Source organism: Salmo salar, chromosome ssa29 (assembly GCF_905237065.1).
Source record: "Salmo salar chromosome ssa29, Ssal_v3.1, whole genome shotgun sequence".
Classification (NCBI taxonomy): Eukaryota; Metazoa; Chordata; class Actinopteri; order Salmoniformes; family Salmonidae; genus Salmo; species Salmo salar.
Window position 1 is genome coordinate 12965859 of NC_059470.1, and position 23786 is coordinate 12989644.

The 23786-nt window shown below is 43.5% G+C and overlaps 1 protein-coding gene across 6 annotated transcripts in view; it reads right to left on the minus strand.

Annotated features, from left to right (window-relative positions):
* Positions 1-23786, minus strand: part of asap1b (ArfGAP with SH3 domain, ankyrin repeat and PH domain 1b) — a 72823-nt gene that overhangs the window by 47507 nt on the left and 1530 nt on the right. For all 6 annotated transcript variants that reach the window (XM_014180831.2, XM_014180830.2, XM_014180835.2 and 3 more), the window contains exon 3: positions 23174-23300. In XM_014180831.2, the coding sequence (XP_014036306.2) occupies positions 23174-23300 (127 nt within the window). The remainder of the gene's footprint in view (positions 1-23173; positions 23301-23786) is intronic.

The window sequence follows — 23786 nt, forward strand, 5'->3', positions numbered from 1 at the left end:
CAAAAGTAGTGCACCGCACAGTGTAGGGAGTAGGGCGCCATTCGGGAGGCAGCCTGCGATACCGACCTCCAGATCCTCTCACTGCACAAGAGCGTGCAATTAAGAGACCGCTGATGTCATGCTTTTATCGCCGCAGAGGGCAGAGCTACTCTGAAACTCTGTTCTCGGCTCGCAGCACTACTAACGCCTACATGGACATGTGTTTGTTATCAAAATCTCTGAGAAGAATTGTGTGCAGAATCTCTGTGCGGAGCGAACGTTGAGTGAATTGTGTTTTTCAATGCAGGGGTTTCTGTATCATTCGCCATAGAGCCAGATTAATCGACTGGGAGGTTGGATCTCCCAAAACAAATGCTCAGTTTAATAGGATTTGATAGCATCACAAACAGTACTTTCACACACACACACACACACACACACACATCATCAATGAAAGCGCTTACGGTATTCTATCCTTCAGATTCCAAATGTTTCATTTTCCACATACTATACATGTGGATTTTATATTATTCCTGATTCACAGTAAATCAAGGTATATTTATTTTATTTTCCTCTTTCTCTGAGGTAAAAAAAACGATCCATATTTCACTCATTAAAACGGAAACTCACAGAACCATTACATTGCCACATTCACTTATGGAGAAGATAAACACCAACATAAATACATTACTTTAGGACCGGAGGGAAGGCACGATACAACGTTGGTGGAGCTCATTAAATTTCATGCATTTTAATTAAGCCCGGCCTCAGTTGGCTCCCGGACAGTTTAACGTGGCTCTTCCCCAATTACGGCTGCAGCAGTGCATGGCCCTGGGGCCCTCTCTCCCAGGGCACTGTGCTTTGATCTCTCTCTCTCTCTCGCTCTCGCTCTCTAACGCAGGAGCCCGACCTGGCACAAGTGCATATATCATTGCCTACATACCAATACTCACCTACAGTAAGCGATCTTAAAGTTCAGTGTGGTCCTATCTAGACTAGAATGTAAAAGGAGTATGCGATGTGTACGCGCGAAGAAGGAAACCCTGTAGAGAGTGATCTTGGTACGATCAACACCCCTTTCATAAACCTGAGCCTATACTATCCAACCCATTTGTTTGGCTCTCGCAGTACTCCATTGTCTACAATATAGCAAACATCCTGTTTACCCCTAAGTCTCTCTTCCTCTTAGTGAAATACCAAATCATCATAATACTGCAGACCAAGGTCACCGACAAGGTCATAGACACCATGGTGGACCCCCTGACACCCTAATCCATGAATGATTATTCAGGGAAGCAGTGGAGTGAGATGACTTCTCCGGAGAGAACAAAGGCAAGGCGGGCAGCAGCAGGCAGACCGCCTCTCTAATGGTGTTATAGGGGGAAAGAGAGAGAGAGAGGGAGACACGCACAGACAGACAGAGAGACAGAGAGAGAGAGAGAGAGAGAGAGAGAGCGAGGAGCAGCTGGCACCCCCGCCAAAGTTCACCCATAATCCTCTCTGTGTCTGCTTTGTCCTAATTAAATATTCCGCTTTGATATGAACATGATTTTACATTAATACGGAACATGCTACGTCGACTTGACGTTACAGGGGCAGGGATGTCGGATGATGTGTGTGTTGGGTACCCAGGGTCCTTGCGACTGCAGGATTAGGGTTTTTTAGAGGCATTTGTCCTATAGCGCCAGCATCAGTTATCCCACAGAGCGAACCACAGTGTTCATTGATGCCATTTATAATTGACGATGAAGCGACATACAGTATGTGTCGGCCGTATGGATTTCAGTTACGACTGAACAAGGTCAATCATCAAATGACATTACTGCCATACAAAATAGCTAGGCCTACATATTCATCACAGCAGTACAGACATTTGAGATGCTTTCAGGACATTTCACGACCGATATCCACACACTCATTCCACAGTTGTAGGTTTGCTGTAAAATATGCGAGCAAGTGTCAAAGAGGAGAAACGCTAGATGTGTAGGAGGGAAGGAGATTTGGCTTTTAGCATTCAGCTCAGTCTCCAAGGGACAAAATAGTTAAATGGAACACAGCTCACTTGGCACAGAGTCCTCTGCACCCCCTGGCAACCAGTAAGAATGCATCTCAACTCTTGCAAGAATGCCTCACAAAGCCTGCAAACTATTCAATATAGTCAATGCTTTGTTCTGATCGACCAACGGCCAATGTTAAGCTCTGACACAGCCTAGTGTGATTGGTGAGTGTGTGGGCCAATGAGTGCAGATCTACATCTGAATACTCAACTCAAAACAAGAGTTGGAGGATCGAGATGTATTATACCTAATTTTCTAAAAGGGATCCTACAGCAGCTCAAAGTACATGGTCCTGTGCAGATTCCTCTGTGAAATGCCTATGACCATGAAAGTCCATTTTGTGCTGCAGTGAAATCCAACAAGTCAGTATCAGCAGGCTGTTAAAGCGCCAGTATGACCTCGCAGGGACAAGAACCCAACCCAAAGCGGTCAAGGACCCAGCAGGGAGAGGTCAGAGGTGAAGGACACTGGTCACTGGGACTGCGCGTGATGGGACACAGAAGGATAGAGATGCTGCAGCTTCAACACTTCCTGGAGTTCCTGCCTTATCCTCCCAGTGCAGAGCAGACCTGGCATTTCCCCTCCAGCCCTCCTTCCACAGGAAACAGGAAGCAGCAGGCCTGACTCACTGAGCAGCCACCATGTCCTGGTCTGGTCTCTCTCTTAGTTATGACCAATGTTCCCTCTAAGCGGCACACATGAGCAGGCGCGCAGCTCCTCTGGGACTGCTGCGCAGAAGAAATATCAGCCTGCACAGAGAAGCACGAGATTGAACTTCACTCAACTTTCTGGAGTTTTCCCCTTTAGTTAACACTATCAACGTTTCCCTTTACTGTGGGAATTGTGACCGAATCAACGCAATATTAGACACTTTCAATGCAACATACAAACTATGCAAGACATTTTGTTGTAGGTAGAAGGCAACGGAGTAGGATTCTATTGCATTGACACTCACGACTCAGCCCGTACTCGAACACAGACCAGTGCGGCATAACCAATCAGAGCTTCAGTAGGCCTTTATGCAAATAGACCGTTGCCATATATGGATATGTGCCATTCACTTTGAACTGGACTGTGTTTACAACATGAGCGGTCGTGAGGAGATACACTTGTTTTGAGATCAAAGCGAGAGCTGCATGTAGCCACGTGTGCACATTTAGTTCATATCCTTTGGTTGTTAGTGAGTTATTAGCCCAGTTAAAAAGAATTTGTTGTCAGCAATATGGGAGTGATTGCTTCCTACAAGAGCACAAAACATGTACATTTCTAGACATCTTTGAAAAGTGAGCCAGGTAAAGAGTACTTTTTGGTCTTAGAGGGGCAGTGTTGTATTTTGAGACAGGCTTGAATAAGCTAAGCAGCAAATAGGTGGAGGGTATGGGAATAATAATGCATTTTATTTTGTAAAGTGGTTTCTTGCATCAAACAACACAACAACATTTTGAGTCACCTCCTTGTGTGAAGGACAAGTGGATAAACAGGTTAATGTCAAGCCCTGTATGTTTGTTTTTTTATAAGTCTCATGGCATGTAGGCTACATTGAACACCACACACATTATCTGCTACTGTAGGTTGGTATGATAGAACCGCTATTTCCATGTCAAAATCTTATGGGATGTATTTTCTTCATTATTATTTATGGTAGGCCACTCTGGTAGGCCTATATTATGACCAAATAGCCACAGTAGACTACTTGGCCACTTAAAGCTGTATCATAAAGCAGGTACACCCTCAGTGTTCACAGTAAACCTGTGCCGGAAGTTACACAGATTTTCACAACATTCAAGTTAGCTCTCAGCAGACCAGAAATTTGCTCAGTGCAGAAAAAAAGGGAACATTGGTTATGACACCATGGTATTTCACTGACAACTTAAAAACCATGTTTTCCTTGAGAGAGAAACAAAAAATAAAGGATATTTTTGTTAATTTACTGTGAAATTTGTGGATGACACATTTCTCTGTCAATTGGTATTCCTCGCTTAGTTCATAAAATGCGTCTCCCTTTAACCTCAACTTCCTCCTTTTCCCAGAGGTCCAAGATCAGTCACACGTACACAGACAGTAGTGCGATTGCCATGGAGATGGGATTGAGCTGCCTCGCACATCAGCTCAACATTCTTAATTCTGTAGATTCTGGGAAGTTTCTCTAGTCTAACCAGTTCCCTGTCTGTCTGTCTGTCTGTCTGTCTGTCTGTCTGTCTGTCTGTCTGTCTGTCTGTCTGTCTGTCTGTCTGTCTGTCTGTCTGTGTCTGTCTGTGTCCGTCTGTCTGTGTCCGTCTGTCTGTCTGTGTCTGTCTGTCTGTCTGTCGTGAGAATCAGATCTGCCAGTGTACTGTTCTCTTTCTCAGACCCAGTGAGTAGGTCATGACAGACTGCTTGGGCGTTAGGTTGGGCCAGTAACCAAAAGGTCGCTGGTTGGAATCCCTCAGCTGACAAGGTGAAAAATCTGTCAATTTGCCCTTGAGCAAGGCACTTAACCCTCATTGCTCCTGTAAGTCGCTCTGGATATGAGCATCTGCTAATTGGCTTCAAGGTGGCGGCCCAACACAGTACTTTACAAATGATTTGCCACTTGTCTCACAAGAAGCTGAATTGATTATGTATGCTGATGACTGAACACTCCAGACATCAGCACCTACACCCAGCGTGAGTTCACTGAGACTCTTAGCAAGGAGTTACAGTCAGTGTCAGAATGGGTAATTAACAATCAACGGGTCTTAAATACATCTAAAACCAAAAGCATTTTATTCGGTTCAAAGCCTCCGTCTTAGACCTCAACGTCAACTGGAGCCGTACATAAAGGGTGTGACCGTTGATCAAGTTGAAGAAGCTGAACTGCCAGGAGTAACTTTGGATGGTCAGCTATCATGTTCAAGATGGGGAGAGGTATGTCTGCTATATAAAAGACGTTCTGCATTTTGGACACAAAGATCAACTATATAAGGCTTTGATCTCATCCCATCTTGATTACTGTCCGGTAATACGGTCAGGTGCAGCAAAGAAAAACCCAGAAAAGCTGCAGCTGGTTCAAAACAAAGCAGCACGCCTTGGCCTTAACTGCACACACAGAACTAACATCAACGACATGGATGACAGTCTTTCATGTTTGAGGGTTGAGGGGAAATTGACTACTTCTTTTTAAGAAACACTTGTGTGTTGAAAATGTCTCACCACTTGTGTAATCTTCAAATGAAATCCCAATGGTCTCGAACTTGGAATTTCATTTAAAGTCATTGTCATATACGGCAGAGCACCCAGCTATTAAAGCGAGATCGTGCACCTGTTACCCATGCCACAACACTTGTATAATCTATTTTCATTCACTTCAAACAGACATACATACCACACTATGGGTACCTTCACGGTACACAAACCAAAAACATATTTAATGCGTCGCTCAGTTATGTATAGAACCATGTCATCGTGAAATGCTCTGCCACCAGAGGTTACTCTGGCAAAAAGCTTTAGCTTTAAAAAACAACAAAAAAAGCACAGCGCCTCTCCTCTTTCTGAAGATCTAATGTATAAAAATATGAATATGTACAGTTGAAGTCGAAAGTTTACATACACTTAGGTTGGAGTCATTAAAACTAATTTTTCAACCACTCCACAAATTTCTTGTTATCAAACTATAGTTTTGGCAAGTCGGTTAGGACATCTACTTTGTGCATGACACAAGTAATGTTTCCAACAATTGTTTACAGACAGATTATTTCACTGTATCACAATTCCAGTGGGTCAGAAGTTTACATACACTAAGTTGACTGTGCCTTTAAACAGCTTGGAAAATTCCAGAAAATCATGGCTTTAGAAGCTTCTGATAGGCTAATTGACATCATATGAGTCAATTGGAGGTGTACCTGTGGATGTATTTCAAGGCCTACCTTCAAACTCAGTGACTCTTTGCTTGACATCATGGGAAAATCAAAAGAAATCAGCCAAGACCTCCACAAGAAAATTGGTAGACCTCCACAAGTCTGGTTCATCCTTGGGAGCAATTTCCAAACGGTCATCTGTACAAACAATAGTACACAAGTATAAACACCATGGGACCACGCAGCCGTCATAACCGCTCAGGATTGAGACGCGTTCTGTCTCCTAGAGATGAACGTACTTTGGTGTGAAAAGTGCAAATCAATACCAGAACAACAGCAAAAGGACCTTGTGAAGATGCTGGAGGAAACAGGTAAAAAAGTATCTATATCCACAGTAAAACGAGTCATATATCGACATAACTTGAAAGGCCGCTCAGCAAGGAAGAAGCCATTGCTCCAAAACCGCCATAAAAAAGCCAGACTATGGTTTGCAACTGCACATGGGGACAAAGATCGTACTTTTTGGAGAAATGTCCTCTGGTCTGATGAAACAAAAATAGAACCGTTTGGCCATAATGAGCATCGTTATGTTAGGAAGAAAAAGAGGGATGCTTGCAAGCCGAAGAACACCATCCCAACCGTGAAGCAGAATCATGTTGTGGGGGTGCTTTGCTGCAGGAGGGACTGGTACACTTCACATAATAGATGGCACCATGAGGCAGGAAAAGTATGTGGATATATTGTAGCAACATCTCAAGACATCAGTCAGGAAGTTAAAGCTTGGTCGCAAATTGGTCTTCCAAATGGACAATGACCTCAAGCATACTTCCAAAGTTGTGGCAAAATGGCTTATGGACAACAAAGTCAAGGTATTGGAGTGGCCATCACAAAGCCCTGACCTCAATCTTATAGAAAATGTGTGGGCAGAATTGAAAAAGCATGCGCGAGCAAGGAGGCCTACAAACCTGACTCAGTTACACCAGCTCTGTCAGGAGGAATGGGCCAACATTCACCCAACTTATTGTGGGAAGCTTGTGGAAGGCTACCCGAAATGACGTTTGACCCAAGTTAAACTATTTAAAGGCAATGCTACCAAATACTAATTGAGTGTATGTAAACTTCTGACCCACTGGGAATATGATGAAAGAAATAAAAGCTGAAAGAAATAATTCTCTCTACTATTATTCTGACATTTCACATTCTTAAAAAAAAGTGTTGATCCTAACTAACCTAGGACAGGGAGTTTTACTAGGATTAAATGAAAAACGGAGTTTAAATGTACACGTAAACTTCTGACTTCAACTGTATATGAATCGTGTATAAATATAATTTTTGTTGTCTCTTGGCGTCTTTCCTATACAGTGCACTTGGAAAGTATTCAGGCCCCTTGACTTTTTCCACATTTTGTTACTTTACAGCCTTATTCTAAAATTGATAACATTCATTTTTTTCCTCATCAAAGTACTGAGTAAAGGGAAAGGAAAGGGAAAGGGGGATACCTAGTCAGTTGTACAACTGAATGCATTCAACTGAAATGTGTCTTCCGCATTTAACCCAACCCCTCTGAAAGGGTCTGAATACTTATGTAAATGTGATACACATCATGGGGTATTGTGTGATACACCTGTTTTTCAGCAGCAGGGACTGTGAGACTAGTCAAAAGGGGGGGAAATGATTTAATCAATTTTAGAACAAGTCTGTAACATAACAAAATGTGGAAAAGGTGCAGTTGGAAAGTATTCAGACACCTTGACATTTCCACATTTTGTTATGTTACACTCTTTTTCTAAAATTGTATTTCCCTTTGACTAGTCTCCCAGTCACTGCTGCTGAAAAACATTCCCGCAGCATGATGCTGCCACCACCATGCTTCGTTGTAGGGATGGTGCCAGGTTTCCTCCAGACGTGACACTTGGCATTCAGGCCAAAGAGTTCAATCTTGGTTTCATCAGACCAGAGAATCTTGTTTCTCATGGTCTGAGAGTCCTTTAGGTGCCTTGTGGCTAACTCCAAGTGGGCTGTCATGTGCCTTTTACTGAGGAGTGGCTTCCGTCTGGCCACTATCATAAAGGCCTGATTGGTGGAGTGCTACAGAGATGGTTGTTCTTCTGGAAGGTTCTCCCATCTCCACAAAGGAACTCTGGAGCTCTGTCAGAGTGACCATCAGGTTCTTGGTCACCTCCCTGACAAAGGCCCTTCTCCCCCAATTGTTCAGTTTGGCCGGGCGACCAGCTCTAGGAAGAGTCTTGGTGGTTACAAACTTCTTCCATTTAAGGATGATGGAGGCCACTGTGTCCTTGGGGACCTTCAATGCTGCATAAATGTTTTGGTACCCTTCCCCAGATCTGTGCCTTGACATAATCTTGTCTCGGACCTCTACGGACAATTCTTTCGACCTCATGGCTTGGTTTTTGCTCTGACATGCACTGTCAACTGTGGGACCTTATATAGACAGGTGTGTGCCTTTCCAAATCATGTCCAATCAATTAAATTAACCACAGGTGGACTCAAATCAAGTTGTACAAACATCTCAAGATGTTCAATGGAAACAGGATGCACCTGAGCTCAATTTCGAGTCTTATAGCAACGGGTCTGAATACTTATATAAGTAAGGTATTTCAGTTTTTTATTTAGTCTAAATTTGTTTTAAAAAAAATCTAAAAACCTGTTTTCGCTTTCTCATTATGGGGTATTGTGATTGATGAGGAACATGTTTTATTTCATCCATTTTAGAATAAGGCTGTAATATATCAAAATGTGGAAAAAGTCAAGGGATCTGAATACTTTCTGAAGGCACCGTATGTTTACTTTTATATTTGGGTCAGTGCTCATTTACTTTTTATTTAAAAAAAAAATATTTAACGTAATATCTTATGTTGTTCTTGTCTTTTACTGTTCTGTACTTTGTCATAAATTTGTATGTTTTATGTGGACCCTAGGAAGAATAGCTGCTGCATGTGCAGTAGCTAATGGGAATCCTAATAAACTAAACTATACATGAAGTCCTTGGACCTTAAACCAAAAAGATGTAGGTCTTTTTTTCATTAGTCAACTGTTGGTACAGTCCCAAAATGTTTTGCATGTCAGCGGTCAAGTTTTCAAGATATTGGACATTCAAGAAGCAAAGTGTCACCGGCCACATCATCATGATGCAAAATGGACAGTGCACAATAAAAATATAGTCTTTGAGTGGATTTTCCCTTTAACTTCCCCTTACTTTGAGACCTTCATTTTAGAGCTTCACCTCTACGCACTCAAATGTAATCACACAAGCACAGGACACAGAAAATTGAAAGACCGATTCATTTTGAAGGTGAGCCAAGTACAAAACTGATGACACAGGTGAAATGTGTCATCATGCATCACGGCAAGCACGTATGTGTTGAGTGGAGGTCAAACAGGCAGACTGACGCAGAGTCCAGTTGGATGCGAGTCCAGCTATTGGCAGCGTCTCTATAGCCACTGTTTGCTAAGACCAGGGTAAAGACAGCATGGCTCGAGCAAGCTTCAGTAAGTCAATCACGAAGACGCCAAAGAGTGGTTTGACTTTGACAAGAGCATATGCCTCTAGAACAGAACGTTGTCTTTCCCATTGCATTTTGTCAGAAAATGGGGCGCGATTCTAACAGGAAGGGAGGAGAACAGTTTCCATTGGCAGGACACAAGTGAACATCCCTTTCTCTGGCCTGGAGCTGGGGGAAGCCTGAACGTTCCCAGTCAGGAAGATTTAAATAAGAGGATTTAACATTTCCAAAGGTCAGACTGTCACACAGAAAAATTTAAGGCAGCTTTTGGGTGAGTGGTTCTTTTCTGAAGAGAACCAAATGCTCGGCCTAACACACCCCAGACGTTGAGTGAAAATAGCATTTGCAAATTAAAGAGCAAGGCAATGACCCTAACACTGTAAACGTTGAGGGACATTGGTGGTGCAAGAACTTCTTCTATACAGTAGGCTAACATATGGAACAAGGGTACTTTACTTGTAGGGACTTAGGAAGACGGAGCAATCATTGATGCCAGAGTGTCATAGGGCCTAGGGAGAGTGTCCTAGCCCTAACTCAGCTGTTGGTGTTGGCCAGAGAGGGAGGCAGGGCAGGGAACATATGTTGAGTAGAGGCTGGCTATTCAGCTGGCTTGGCTGTGGTTGGTGTGATCAGGTGATGGAGGAGGACTGTGAGGCAGCTTCCGGTGTTGAGAGGAGACTGACTGCTTGTCAGGACTGGAGAAGTGGAGTACACAAGCCATCGTTTGTTGCCACACTGGTGACTTCCTACATCTTTATATCCTTCTTTTGTGAGTGTATTTTATCACGCCATAATCCACTGAAGTATACACTGCCCACATGGGTTCAAACAAGCATAATTTTATCAATCTCATGTTGGAGTCAGTCATAATTCATAAATGAGGAACAGTAAAGCAGCCCTATATAGTTCCAATGCATTATTATTCATATGAATGGAACAAACTGAGACTGGGAACTGGAGGTACCTCAGTGCGGCTGATGATTAAAACATGACAGCGTCAGCCACATCTCCAAAAGTAGCTCCATTTAGAGGAGTGAGAATAGAAACACAAGGAGAGCAGAGGGATTTTCAGGGCAAACATTCACCACGAAGCTATCCGCATGAGGCTGAATTGCCTGCCCGGGACCAAGAGAAACAAAGGTTTTGTCATAAACCCAACTGTCCACACCAACCCAGTAACCAAGTTCATGATTAAACCCTCCTTTCACTAGATATGGGATATGCTTGCTCACGCTCACCTGAATACAATGGAGAGCAGGTCAGCTTGAGGGTTGCTTGAGGTTACCTTTAAGCAAAGATTAAAAGGCAATTCCTTTTGAGCAAACGTTTACATTTTAAAGTACAAGACCTCTTAGCTAAATTCCTTCGCCGTCTATTTAATTCAAAATAAATATTTTAGATGCAATACAAACACCTTTTGTTATCAGCCATCAAGCCAATTTATGATTGATTTATAACGCCGTCAGCCAGGAGGGAAACACTCTGAAAACATTCCGACTGTCACAAAAGACTCTAAGAATCTCTCTCACTAATGTGGTGTAGGTCAGAAATGAGGCCTGGGAGTATGAGTGCAGTAAGCTTAGCACCAAATCCTCCAGTAACACGAACAAACCCTTCAACTCAAAGTAACCATGTTATCACTACTATCCCTCTTACCGGTGATTGGTGGATATCTCTACAACCTCAGCTTCCGGCCCCTCAACACACAATGCAGTAGATCCAAAGGTATCTGGCTGTGACAGCCAAGGGATGAGCCGCTCGCTCCGCGTCAATAAAACACCCAATCAGAAGTAGTGTATTATTTCTAGTCCCTTAGTGGTTGCATTCCATTTCACACCACATGGCCTTGAGCCCTGTACCAGAGTCGCAGTCTACATTCCTGCGCTTTACAGCATTCCTTGGAGTTTTCTGTGGACGTGTATCAAGTTTCACAGTTTATGGGAGTCCGTCGGGTGAAAGAACCACAGGTGTATCCATTCCCACTGGCCACGGTGATAGACACACACTTGAGCAATAGGCAATATCAAACAGGGATATGTTCACTGAGTATGTTCACTGAGTATGTCCTCAGTATGTCCTCACAGCCTCAGACATGGCCTCCCCTCTACTGCACACTGTGGGACGACCCTCCCACTCTGTCTGCCGAATTCTTTCTCTTTGCTCTTGTTTTCCTTAATAGGATGCCGGTGGGCGGAGCCGGGAGGGTCGTCAGAGAAATGGGCCCCACCTGGGCTCGGGTGTGTCCCAGGATAAATGCACCTCTTCCCCATTCATTAAGGAGACTCTCTCCATGCAGACACCTTTATCGATTTTGTTGTGGTATTTTTGTGGCCTTTTGGTTGTTTGCTTTGGCACCTTTCAACACCCCGCGTTATCATTGTTAATTGTATTTTACTTTATTTAATAAATATATTTTGTTATTCCTTGTCTCCGCGTTGTCTCCCTTTTGTTATGAACTTCGAGCCGGTTTGTGACAAATGTCACTAAAGAACTAAAGCCATTCAGGAGATAGCCATAGCTGAAATATTGGTGTATCCTAGACCTGCTAGACAACATCATTTTCACGTTATTAGACTTCCTCTCATTATTATCTAGTTGCTATCAACCGTCCTAAGGCAGTGTGGATGCAGAGCCGGCTCTACGTGGCGGCAACGCTGGGCATTGACCACCCAGATAGTATTTGTGCCCCCACCTCCCCCAGTTTTGTTTCCCCATAAACATAACAAATGGTATATGAATCACAATGCCCAGTTTTGCCAATGTGGTGTTGTCGGGCCTGCTAGTAGCACAGACCGGAACAGAGGCTTTGCCAGGGGCGCGCTCATGATTTGATTTAAATGCATTCTGATTGGGCAACTAGCCATGCGATGTCACAAGGTACCACCTTTCATTACCTTGTTTAGGAAAATCCTTGGATCCCACCCAGGGCGTGGTTAAATTGACTGTTTTTTTCTCACAGGGAAGGGAAAAAGTTGTTTACTTTTCCAGATCGCTACAGCTAATAATAGGCTAAATAGTAGCTACTAGTTCGTTAAATTTGGGCTGAATACTTTTAGCTGGCTAAGCAGCGTGGGTATCCAAACATGGCTGGACACTGCCAAGAGCAAAAAAATGGAGGACCCCCATGTCAAGAGCAATTCCGAGCTCACTGAGCAGCCTGCTGGCCCAACCACCGAGGTTCAGTATGTTACATCGACGAACAGCCCAGCTTGTCCAGCAGGCATTTGAGAGGGGACCTGACAAGTACATTTCGCCAGGAAGGAGAATAGAATCAGAAACTTCTCATGAGGTTCAGCACAGCATGGATGAGGCTGCAACTCATCTAAATGGTAAGCTACAACCTTTACGGCCCTGGCCGCCGTGCCAGAATTATTAATTAATTGGTTAACTCTCACGTAAGCCCACTGGTTGTTTGGATTTTTTTTAATGTAATGTATAGTTTAGGCCTTTGCTTTTTACTTCAATGCATCTTTTGGATTTATCTGTGATTCTTAATGTCATTGCTTGCTTTTGCGGTTCTAATTGTTATTGTTAGATATCCAGCTTTGTATTATTTTACAGGTATCGGGACAATTACCAATGTAGCCAATTGGTTGTGCTCTGAGGTGATGTTAAACTCGGTCCTGTGTGGCTCAGTTGGTAGAGCATGGCACTTGCAATGCCGGGGTTTTGGGTTCAATTCCCACGGGGGACCAGTACGAAAGAATATGTAAATGTAAATGACTACTGTAAGTCGCTCTGGATAAGAGCGTCTGCTAAATGACTAAGATGTAAAATTGGCAGCGCATCTAACGTTATCCTTTCATCGCGCTGACTGGCGGTAGCCTTCTGTCCATGGTTCTGAATTGATGGTTACGGTGTGTGCCGTTTTAATGAGTGCATCTTGGTCTACCAGTCTTCGTGAGGCTTCTCTTCACCATCGCATGCTTTCTTGTGTGCAAATATATTTTGTGTGTTATTATATAAAGCGACGGTTTGTTGATTTGTGTATGGCTACATTTCATATACATTTCTGTACATACAGTATGAGAAGTAGTAAGACCAATCCGCCTTGTTTTATTGGAGCGCTAAAGCAATACTAGTTGTGCCCCCCCCCACATGGATTTAAAATGCCCCCTCGGGCATGTCATCCTGGAGCCGGGCCTGCCAGGGGGGCAGAGTGACCTCTGTAGGCTCTAGGAAAACCTTGCCGTTCAAACGGAGCCAGCGTGTGTAAATCCACATCTGAGCCAACAAGCCATCCCCTGGCAGGCATGTTCAGCACTTCAGATGAAACACTATCAAGTGCCCAGCTGACAAACACACACACACACACACACACACACACACACGGTCCAAGGCACAACACCATTGTGTCCTCTTGAAGCTGAGAGTCAGCCTTGGAGTATTTCCCCCTCGGGCCAGGAGAGGAGCATGCATCAGTGAGCATTGAGCAGCGCTGCCTTCTCCAACCCCCAGGCCAGTTCTAGAGGAAGTCCATTGACCCAAGCACTCACAAACTCATAAGAGAAGAGGCGGGGCTCGTACATTGTCACATAAATGACGGGAAAGAAAAGCAGATTTAAGTTATTTTGTTTCAATACTGGTTCAGACATGCATCCCATTGCCAATTTGCCACGCCTCAGGATGAAGAGGTCTTGTGACCCAGTTAAGACCTCAAAACATCCTTTCCAAACCTCCTTAAAGAAATCCTCCAACGATATTTCGAATCTATCTGTGGCGTGCCTCTTTCACAGTGGGAGGGTTTTGGGCTTTGTGTTTGGATGCTGTTTCAGTTGCTTGTTTGTTGGTTTGTTTGCTGTCTGAGAGACCAAGGGATTTGGATAATCAGTCTCTGGCCCGGGCTTCCAGCTGTTGGCCTACCTTCTCTTCCTGCCACAGCTGCACTGCATATATCATCAAGGGCTATTAGCAGACAGCGGATTAGCCCCTGACCAGGCTTAGCTCCGGCAGTGGGGCTGTCAGGGCTCTGATCCCTGCTCGTTCCCTGATTTATGCAAAGGCAGGGTGGGGGGATACTGAGTGTCCACTGTTGTTAAATGGACTCAGACATGGACTCGGACACCCCCACCGCCTGATCGCCAGCCTTCTCCTCTCACTCTCTAATGGAACTCAGCAACAAGAGCCTTCAGATACTATAGGCTTATGTGGCACTTTTAAACAGTGAACTGCGATTTGACCCCCCTTGTGTTACCATGGGAGATACTGCCTCGCTCAGGGGATTATGAGTCAGATTTCTAATGCTGACAGTTTACCTAACGAGCACTTTTTATATGACAGTCTTTTGCTTGCACTTTTTGTTATGCGGTTGAACTAGCATGGAAAATGTGTTGGGCCGTCAGTGAGAGAGAGCCAAGTCACGCAATATGCCGCTAAACACTGTTCTGTTTAATTTGCCTGCATGTGACACAGGGGACAAATTCTAAAACTTCCACTTAATCAATAATTCAGCTAGCCACATCTTTCCTGAGTTGTGAATGTTGTCGAGGTAAGAAGCCTGCATTCACTTTTGTCATGTAAAACCTGGATACGATGAAACCTATCTAATTCTCTTGAATTATTTAGTGTTCGTATGACTTGTTCTCCATAGGAAAATTGCATCATATCAAAGCGAAAAATGTAGCCTAGAACAGATCTTTGTCATCGCTGGTTGTGCAATGCAATGACAAGTAGAAAAACCATGCAAGAAAAAACCCAAATCGATATACAGTTTCCTACTCTGTCGCTAAAGGTAGATATCCAAAAACCTGACGTCTCCATTTTATGGTTTACCAATAGCTCTTGGGTTGCCTCTCCCAGTTTAATATGGGGGGCTGGCAGATGGATCCACTGATTGATAGCAGTGCATGCCGTTTTCTAATTAGATATGTTGCACGTGATGCTAAACATGTGCGTCTCACTCAGGCAAATTGAGATGTAATCTCCTTCAAGTGTAAACAACATGTCAAAACAAATGTGTGTCATCATGGGCCAACGGTGTTACGTTTACATGTCGTTTGGACGGAGGCCCACAAAAATAAAGTTGTGTCATACATATCCTGAGGTATGCTGCAGATTTTCTCAGTAAAGTTGAGCCCGAAGCAGGTTTTCCGGCAACATTTTAATTGAACATTTACCGGAAGCAAATGCATTGGGTGCGTAACCTGATTAGGGCGTCCGCCCACGCTGCTCGGAATGAGAGAAATCACATTTCGATTATGGTAATTCATATTAGCAGAACATAGAAATCGAGGATGCAACGACGTGCGGTCCTTTTTACCGAATTCTGATGAGCACTTTGAAGATGTTAGAATAACTATCCACATTTACTTTTCCTCAGCCAACGAGACGAGTAACGAACAGCAAAATCACTAGCCTACTATCACCCATAGTAGAAAAGTTGACCTGTTCTATTGGTCAGCTTGTTGAGAAAGAAATGGCCTGTTCCAAACAGACTCTGGGACACTTGTGGGACAATAGATCCCAAATTCATACAACCAGTAGGCCTAGTCTACATACATTTTTTTTGTAAACGATGAGGCTGGTGCAACAGATCAGAATGTTTAGCTTAAAATGTTGATAAACTATTATTTCTTCACATTATAAGCGCAGCAATGCGCAGTAGGCCTGGGCTACGTGCGAATGTTCGTTCCGTAATGCAATTAACGGGAAAACACATTGTCAAACAGGACCGCACATGCGAGCGGTTTCATGTGACAGAGATTAAAATATCCGTACACATTTAGAAAGAAGGGAGATCTAATATGCAACAACTAGCATGGGTTGCTAATATGATTAAGATTGTGCCTTTGGGTACTGGACAATGAAAGAAAGTTGATATACCACAGATAGGGTCTGATTTTGGCTCGGCTACTTTGAAGCAGGGTAAAACATGCCTCATAATATGTAATAAAACATTCAGGTTTCAAACAATTAAGTACATGTTTTCTAAATGCATACTGCCTCCAGCTCATTGCGAGGTGGTGTGTGATGCACGTTGCCTATGCATTTGCTGTTTGAGATGCTGTAGCAGCAGCTCTCATGCTATCTGTATGCTGTACACGTGTGATAAATAAGGTACATAATGAATATACTGTACACACGCGCCAATTTAATTCCACAAAATGATGTGAATTAATCTATACACAATAAGCATGACCAGTCAAATGTATTTCTGGTATTTCCATCAATGAATAGTTTAAAAAGCATTATTTTGCAATGGGATTTTTTTCTTCTTCTTCTGGACAGTTGGCCAGCAGGAATTTGATTTATTGACTTAACAAAATATATATGTAGGCCAAAAGCTGACTATTACCGGCTAACGGAAACACTGTCCTGAAGCTATCATAAATCCTAATGCTGTGTGTAGACTGTCTGTCTGTGTGTCTATGCTGGGGTCCTTAAATCCTCTAATGGGCAGTACAATTAGCACCAGTCAACAGAGGTGCCATTTTTTCTCTTTCATTCTACTGAAGAGCAAACAACACGACTATTTGTCCAATTCATGTCAGATGCTGACAGTCTCCTCAGGTCAGAATGACAGAAAAACTGTCTCTCTCTCATAGCTTAACACCACTGAAATGGCTGGGGGGTGGGGGGGGGGGAAAATCCGTATTCATTTGAAACCATCCAATTGTGTCATTTTGACAAGATGGCATACTATCAATTTCACTCTTCGCCAGGTGGAAACTGACATCAATTTCACAAAAAGCCACTCATCTGATGTTCCCAAAATGAAAGATGGAAGAAATAAACGTTTCATTGTAACTGCCAAGAAATTCACAGTGTTTGAATAAGATGACTGTGAAAAGACAAAGATTTGTCCTCACACTTCCCCACTGATGTGGTGTGAGAGGCATGCTCAGAGGAATGCAAATCCACTGAGGGTTTCCCTTGTGTTCCAGGCGATGTTTCTCCCTGGTTTAAAAAGCTAACTCAATGACGCAAAGCACCATCTGTAGGGCAGAGACAAGGGAGGGCCTCACAAGGGAGTCTGGCTGGCTGGTTGTCCCGAATGTTCATGATTCAGTCATGTTGGATAAGAAGAGACTAACTCAAAGATGCCAAGATCAGGGCAAGTTGGAACTACAAGTTTTCCATTAGAAAAAGCCAACATCTTCTTACGATTTCTCTAACAAAGGAAGGGAAGCTTAACTAAAGCCTGCCTGTACATTAAGTCCTCCTCTACACACTTTTCTGAACCTTTCAGGGAATTAAATTGCAGATGAGCGTGAATATTTTCGAACCATTCTTCAGAACATTCCTCATGTATTGTTGGGCACACACGTGGATTAACCATACCAGATTCCATTACTGTCCTCAACACCATAATGATGTCACTTCCTGTTATGCAAGACGTGCATAGCATTAGTACGAGGCTGCAGTTATTTCCTATTTTGTTTTAGCACCGATCCAAATATAAACAGTAAACATACGGTGCCTTCGGAAAGTATTCAGATCCCTTGACTTTTTCCACATTTTGATACATTACAGCCTTATTCTAAAATGGATGAAATAAAACATGTTCCTCATTAATCACAATACCCCATAATGAGAAAGCAAAAACAGGTTTTTAGATTTTTTTTAAAACAAATTTAGACTAAATAAAAAACTGAAATACCTTACTTACATAAGTATTCAGACCCGTTTCTATAAGACTCGAAATTGAGCTCAGGTGCATCCTGTTTCCATTGATCATCTTGAGATGTTTGTACAACTTGATTTGAGTCCACCTGTGGTAAATTCAATTGATTGGACATGATTTGGAAAGGCACACACCTGTCTATATAAGGTCCCACAGTTGACAGTGGATGTCAGAGCAAAAACCAAGCCATGAGGTCGAACGAATTGTCCGTAGAGCTCTGAGACAGGATTGTGTCGAGGCACAGATCTGGGGAAGGGTACCAAAAAGTGTCTGCAGCATTGAAGGTCCCCAAGAACACAGTGGCCTCCATCATTCTTAAATGGAAGAAGTTTGGAACCACCAAGACTCTTCCTAGAGCTGGTCGCCCGGCCAAACTGAGCAATCAGGGGAGAAGGGCCTTGGTCAGGGAAGTAACCAAGAACCAATAGTCACTCTGACAGAGCTCCAGAGTTCCTCTGTGGAGATGGGAGAACCTTCCAGACAGACAACCATCTCTGCAGCACTCCACCAATCATTCCTTTATGGTAGAGTGGCCAGACTGAAGCCACTCCTCAGTAAAAGGCACATGACAGCCCACTTGGAGTTAGCCACAAGGCACCTAAAGGACTCTCAGACCATGAGAAACAAGATTCTCTGGTCTGACGAAGCCAAGATTGAACTCTTTGGCCTGAATGCCAAGTGTCACATCTGGAGGAAACCTGGCACCATTCCTACAGTGAAGCATGGTGGTGGCAGTATCATGTTGTGAGGATGTTTTTCAGTGGCAGGGACTGGGAGACTAGTCAGGATCGAGGGAAATATGAACGGAGCAAAGTACAGAGAGATCCTTGATGAAAACCTGTTCCAGAGCGCTCAGGGCCTCAGACTGGGGCGAAGGTTCACTTTCCAACAGGACAACAACCCTAAGCACACAGCCAAGACAACGCAGGAGTGGCTCTGGGACAAGTCTCTGAATGTCCTTGAGTGTCCCAGCCAGAGCCTGAACATGAACCCGATCAAACATCTCTTGAGAGACATGAAAATAGCTGTGCAGCGACGCTCCCCATCCAACCTGACAGAGCTTGAGAGAATCTGCAGAGAAGAATGGGAGAGCTTGGCAAGCTTGTAGCGTCATACCCAAGAAGAGTTGAGGCTGTAATCGCTGCCAAAGGTGCTTCAACTGAGTAAAGGGTCTGAATACTTACATAAATGTGATATTTATTTTATTTATTTATTTAGAATAAATTTGAAAAAAATCTAAACCTGTTTTTGCTTAGTCATTATGATTGATGAGGGAACATTTTTTTTTTAAATCAATGTTAGAATAAGGCTGTAACGTAACAAAATGTGAAAAAAATCAAGGGGTCTAAATACTTTTCGAATGCACTGTAGGCAGGGGAGCTTTTCCCTGTTGTGACTGGGCAAACTGGGTTGCGTTAATAAGGACAGCGCTGCTTTGAGGAGGGGAATCGTGAACATCTTTGTCTCTCCAAGCAGCCATCCATAAATAATTCAGGTGTGGGAGTTTAAGTAAGAAGTTTTGATGTCGCTGCATCTCCCCCCTGCACCTTTTTATATGACTCACTGTGTTGAGAAGCCTGAGGAGGGAGGCTGACAACTGTTGTCCTCCTCCGGCAGGTCAGCTCTCCTTCTCAGGTTACACCATTAAATATTCACCCTGTACCTTTGCATAATTTACCTCGTCAACATACTGGGGAAATTACTTGGAGAAACAGGAAGTCATTGGAAGGTCTGTAATGGTCACAGGAGCAGTAAGTCTTGGGGTATGGCTTTCTAAGTGCACTGCACTTAAACCAAGTGAATGAAGATGGGAAGGTTAAGGGAATTCTTTACCTTTTCTGAAAAGAGAGAGAATGAGAGAATAGCCTCCCAATTTGCCTCACTGGTTATGGTGAAAATGTGGCACAAACCAAATAAGCCTACTTCAGCGTCTTTGGTGGTTTCTCTTCAAATGCTACATGGCCAACATTTTTCACCCTGACTCTTTTCAGAGGCCATGGCAACACTGCTGAACTTTTACAGAGTTGGAAATCCATAAAGTGAGGAGGAATGCCATCTGGAAGGTGTATGTAGTATCCCAGGGCAGGACCCTGGCGAGGTCTCCTACTCTCCACTGATTTTAGATCAATGTTTCGGGAAAAGCTTGATTCTATGGCCTCTTGTCTGTTTAAATAAGAAAGATTATACGTTGCTGCTCTTTTGTGGCCAGTATAATGGTCCCCGTCATGTGATCCGGACTACAATTCCAGAGTGGTTACTGCTGCAGCCCGGGCCCGGCGCACATGGCGGCTCTTCCAACAGATGTTTTTAGTTTGTTTTGCAGTCTCTCTCTCTGAGCTGGGAGGCACAGAGCCAGAGAGGTGATCCATGACGCAAGCCTTTCCTTGTTACACTAAATGAACAAAAATGTGCTCTGCGTGGAGAAGCAGCAGGTAGCCTAGCGGTTGAGAGCGTTGGGCCAGTAACAGAAAGGTTGATGGTTCGAATCCCCAAGCTGACTAGGTGAAAAATCTGCCGATGTGCACTTGAGCACGGATTGCTCCTGTAAGTCGCTCTGGATAAGAGCGTCATGTAAAATGAGAATAAACATGGCTTTGTTGTACAGATTCTTCTATTATTGTACTATAAACCTTCGGGGAGAGACGGGTGGAACTTCTAAATGCTCCGACACATAGGCCATGACCAGCCATTCTGCATATTACACTATCTATCTATGAAGAGAGAAAATGCAAAAATGTGTCAACCATTTCGAACAACCATGCAGCATGTAGATATCATGTACTATCATGTAGATATCATGTGCTATCATGTAGATATCATGTACTATCATGTGGCTATCATGTACTATCATGTAGATAGTAACCGAAAGGTTACTATCTACATGGTTCTGCCCCTGAACAAGGCAGTTAACCCACTGTTCCCCGTAGGCCGTCATTGAAAGTAAGAATTTGTCCTTAAAACTGACTTGCCTAGTTAAATAAAAGTCAAATAAGAAAAGAAAAATATATCATTGGTCATTTAAGCATACTGTAAAGTCGAGTTACTATGGCTCTTTCTATGGGAAGGACTTTAGTTTCCTTGAGGACACTGTTGTAATAACTGCTAATAACATTTCCATCACTATTGGGTGAGAAACAATAAACAGAGGTTGTCCTATATGTTATTCATTTGAAACCAAAGCTCTCGGCTACTTCACAGTGTTTCTTCAGCCTCCTTTCCAGAGGATGCAGCAACATTCTAACATATTTTAGTCCTCAGCACGCCTGGCAGTACATGACAGTAGAGCACATGACAGCAAAGCACGTGACAGCAGAGCACGTGACAGCAGAGCACGTGACAATCCACTGTCTCTTAGCTTGAAGGAGTTGCATGGACGCAACAGATTCAACTTCGGAATCTCCGAAAGATCTCAGGAACGGCTCTCTCTCTCTCCTGCCTCCTTCATAAATGGAAGATGAAACCACTGACACGGTTCCTGCGCTCCAAATGGCACGACTCCTTATGTAGTGCACTACCTTTAACCAGAAGTAGTGCACTATTTAGAAAACAGGGTGCCATTTGGGACACAGACCGAGATAACATGGAGAGGGAGATTAATGATTATCAGCATTGATCATCTGCCATGGCTGCCATTTTATATACACTATATGAGAACATTAAACCAGTGACTTCAAGAGAAACATAGACCTCTTCCTACTTTATTCAATGAAAAAAAATGAGGTAATGAAATGAGGTAATGTGTCGGTTTTAATAGGGCGTGCTGTTGCCCTTCTTTGTCGTCCCATTATCTCGTGGTAAAGCCAGTGCAGATGGGGGTGGGCTGAGGATGCATTGCTCTCCATGGTCTCCACCCGGATTCACCTAAATACACTCACCTCACTGATCAGACGTGCAATCCTGTGAGTGTGTGTGTGTGTGTGTTTGTGTGTGCATGTGTGTGTAGGCTACTTGCCTGCGAGCTCTTCCACCACTGATTGTGATTGTAAGAACAGGCTTAGAAGGTTTAGAATCCGGCTGATTTTAACGCCATATGTGTGGAGGGAGACATTCTGATTCGGAATCACTGTAAATGTCAATATCTCTGTCAGAGAGTGGCTGCAGGGTTTGCTGCTCCATCCATCCATCCCTACCCCCACTCTGTGTGGAGACAGCCAGCACACTCCAATGCTACAGCCTGGCTGCTCTGCTCAGAGTTATGCAACAGAGAGAGACCAGCAAGCTGTAGGCCTAAAACACACCCTCCCTCCCTCCCTTCCCTCTCCTCTATCCTACCCAATCCTCCCCCTCTGCCTGGCAACACCAGCCAGCAGCAGTAGGAGCAAAACTAGCTCAATCGAACTGCACAGAATTAACATAGGCTTCAGTGTGGGCAAACCACAGAAGGCCATCATGACATCATCACTACACTATAAAAGCGAACCACAATTGTGCTGATCCTTTTGGATACCATTATTGCATGTTGTAACAATGTAACTACTAAGTTCTAGGACAGTATGTCTTTGTGTTTTTACGACACATGCTCAAATGATTCGGCCTGGAAAGAATAGGATGCATATTAACTGTTTTAATAGGCAATTTTTGCTTCTAATAGCCTGGGATTGTACAGGGACAAAGAACTGATCCCAACGCCTGTAAGGGACAGTAAACAGACATGTATTATAACATGGTCCTTGATGTGCTGTTTGCTACAGTGTAGATGTCAACAGAAGTGTTACAAAGTTGCCAATAGCGCCAGACAGTGCCAATTGATAACAGGCAGTTTATAATAATAGGCATGCAAATAGTCTAATTCTAGCCATCACAATCTAACCTTGCTTGCCATGGTGGAATGCTCATCACAGAAATGTTGTTTTTGTATTGCTTGCACATCAGAACAGTGCTCTCTGTGTAGGACACTTTCTGAGGTCATTCTGCAGAATTCAGTACAACTTTGGGCATTGGCTTGGGCATTTGGAGACAGATGCAGAGTCTATTTGAACGACCAACTCTGGACCCTGCTACCACTATATGGAGTTTAGGATAATTACATGCATTGTATACTTTAAGTAGCCTGTGCCTCCTGAACCTATGTCATATATGTGGTGGCATGATTCATCAATGCGCAATGGTCGCTCTTGCACGCAATTCCATCTGCAGCCATGGCTGACTCAATGTTATAACATGATGTGGCCTTACCTCTTCCAGAATGTTGACTGTGTTCCTACAGCTCTGCAAACGGGTCGTGAAGCTGGATGTGGTAGGAGAATTGTAGTCCTCGGTTGTCTCCGAGAGAAACTCGGACACCGATATTTGATCAGGCATCCTTCAGCAGGGAATCGCCCAGAAGAGGATGGCAAGAATTGTTGAGAAAATCCTAAATCATGAAAAAACAACTACCGAGGAAAATTACGTGATGTCTAACCGTGTGTAACTGGGTGGAAAACAGATCGTTTAGGATACTAACTAGATAGCGAATAACAAAAAAATGCGTCTCTTGTCGAATTACTTGTTTGGTTCTCCTATGACTTCACTGTCCCCAAGGGAAAAGGGAATGGATACAAATTCTCCCCTTCCTCTCTTCTCCTCTCGCCCGAAACCCTTGCGCAAATAACCAAAACACAATCGCTTAATTACTGTCCTATGCTGCCTTGCTGTAAAATAGAATAGCGGATTCCATCATGTTTTGCTGATGTTCAATACGATACTTTCCCGATAATATTTTCTACAACCAGAAATCTTTCTATGTAATCAATTATAATATGTGCTATCTCCAATTGCTGAATTTCGTCTCCTTTCTTCTCTTCTCTCC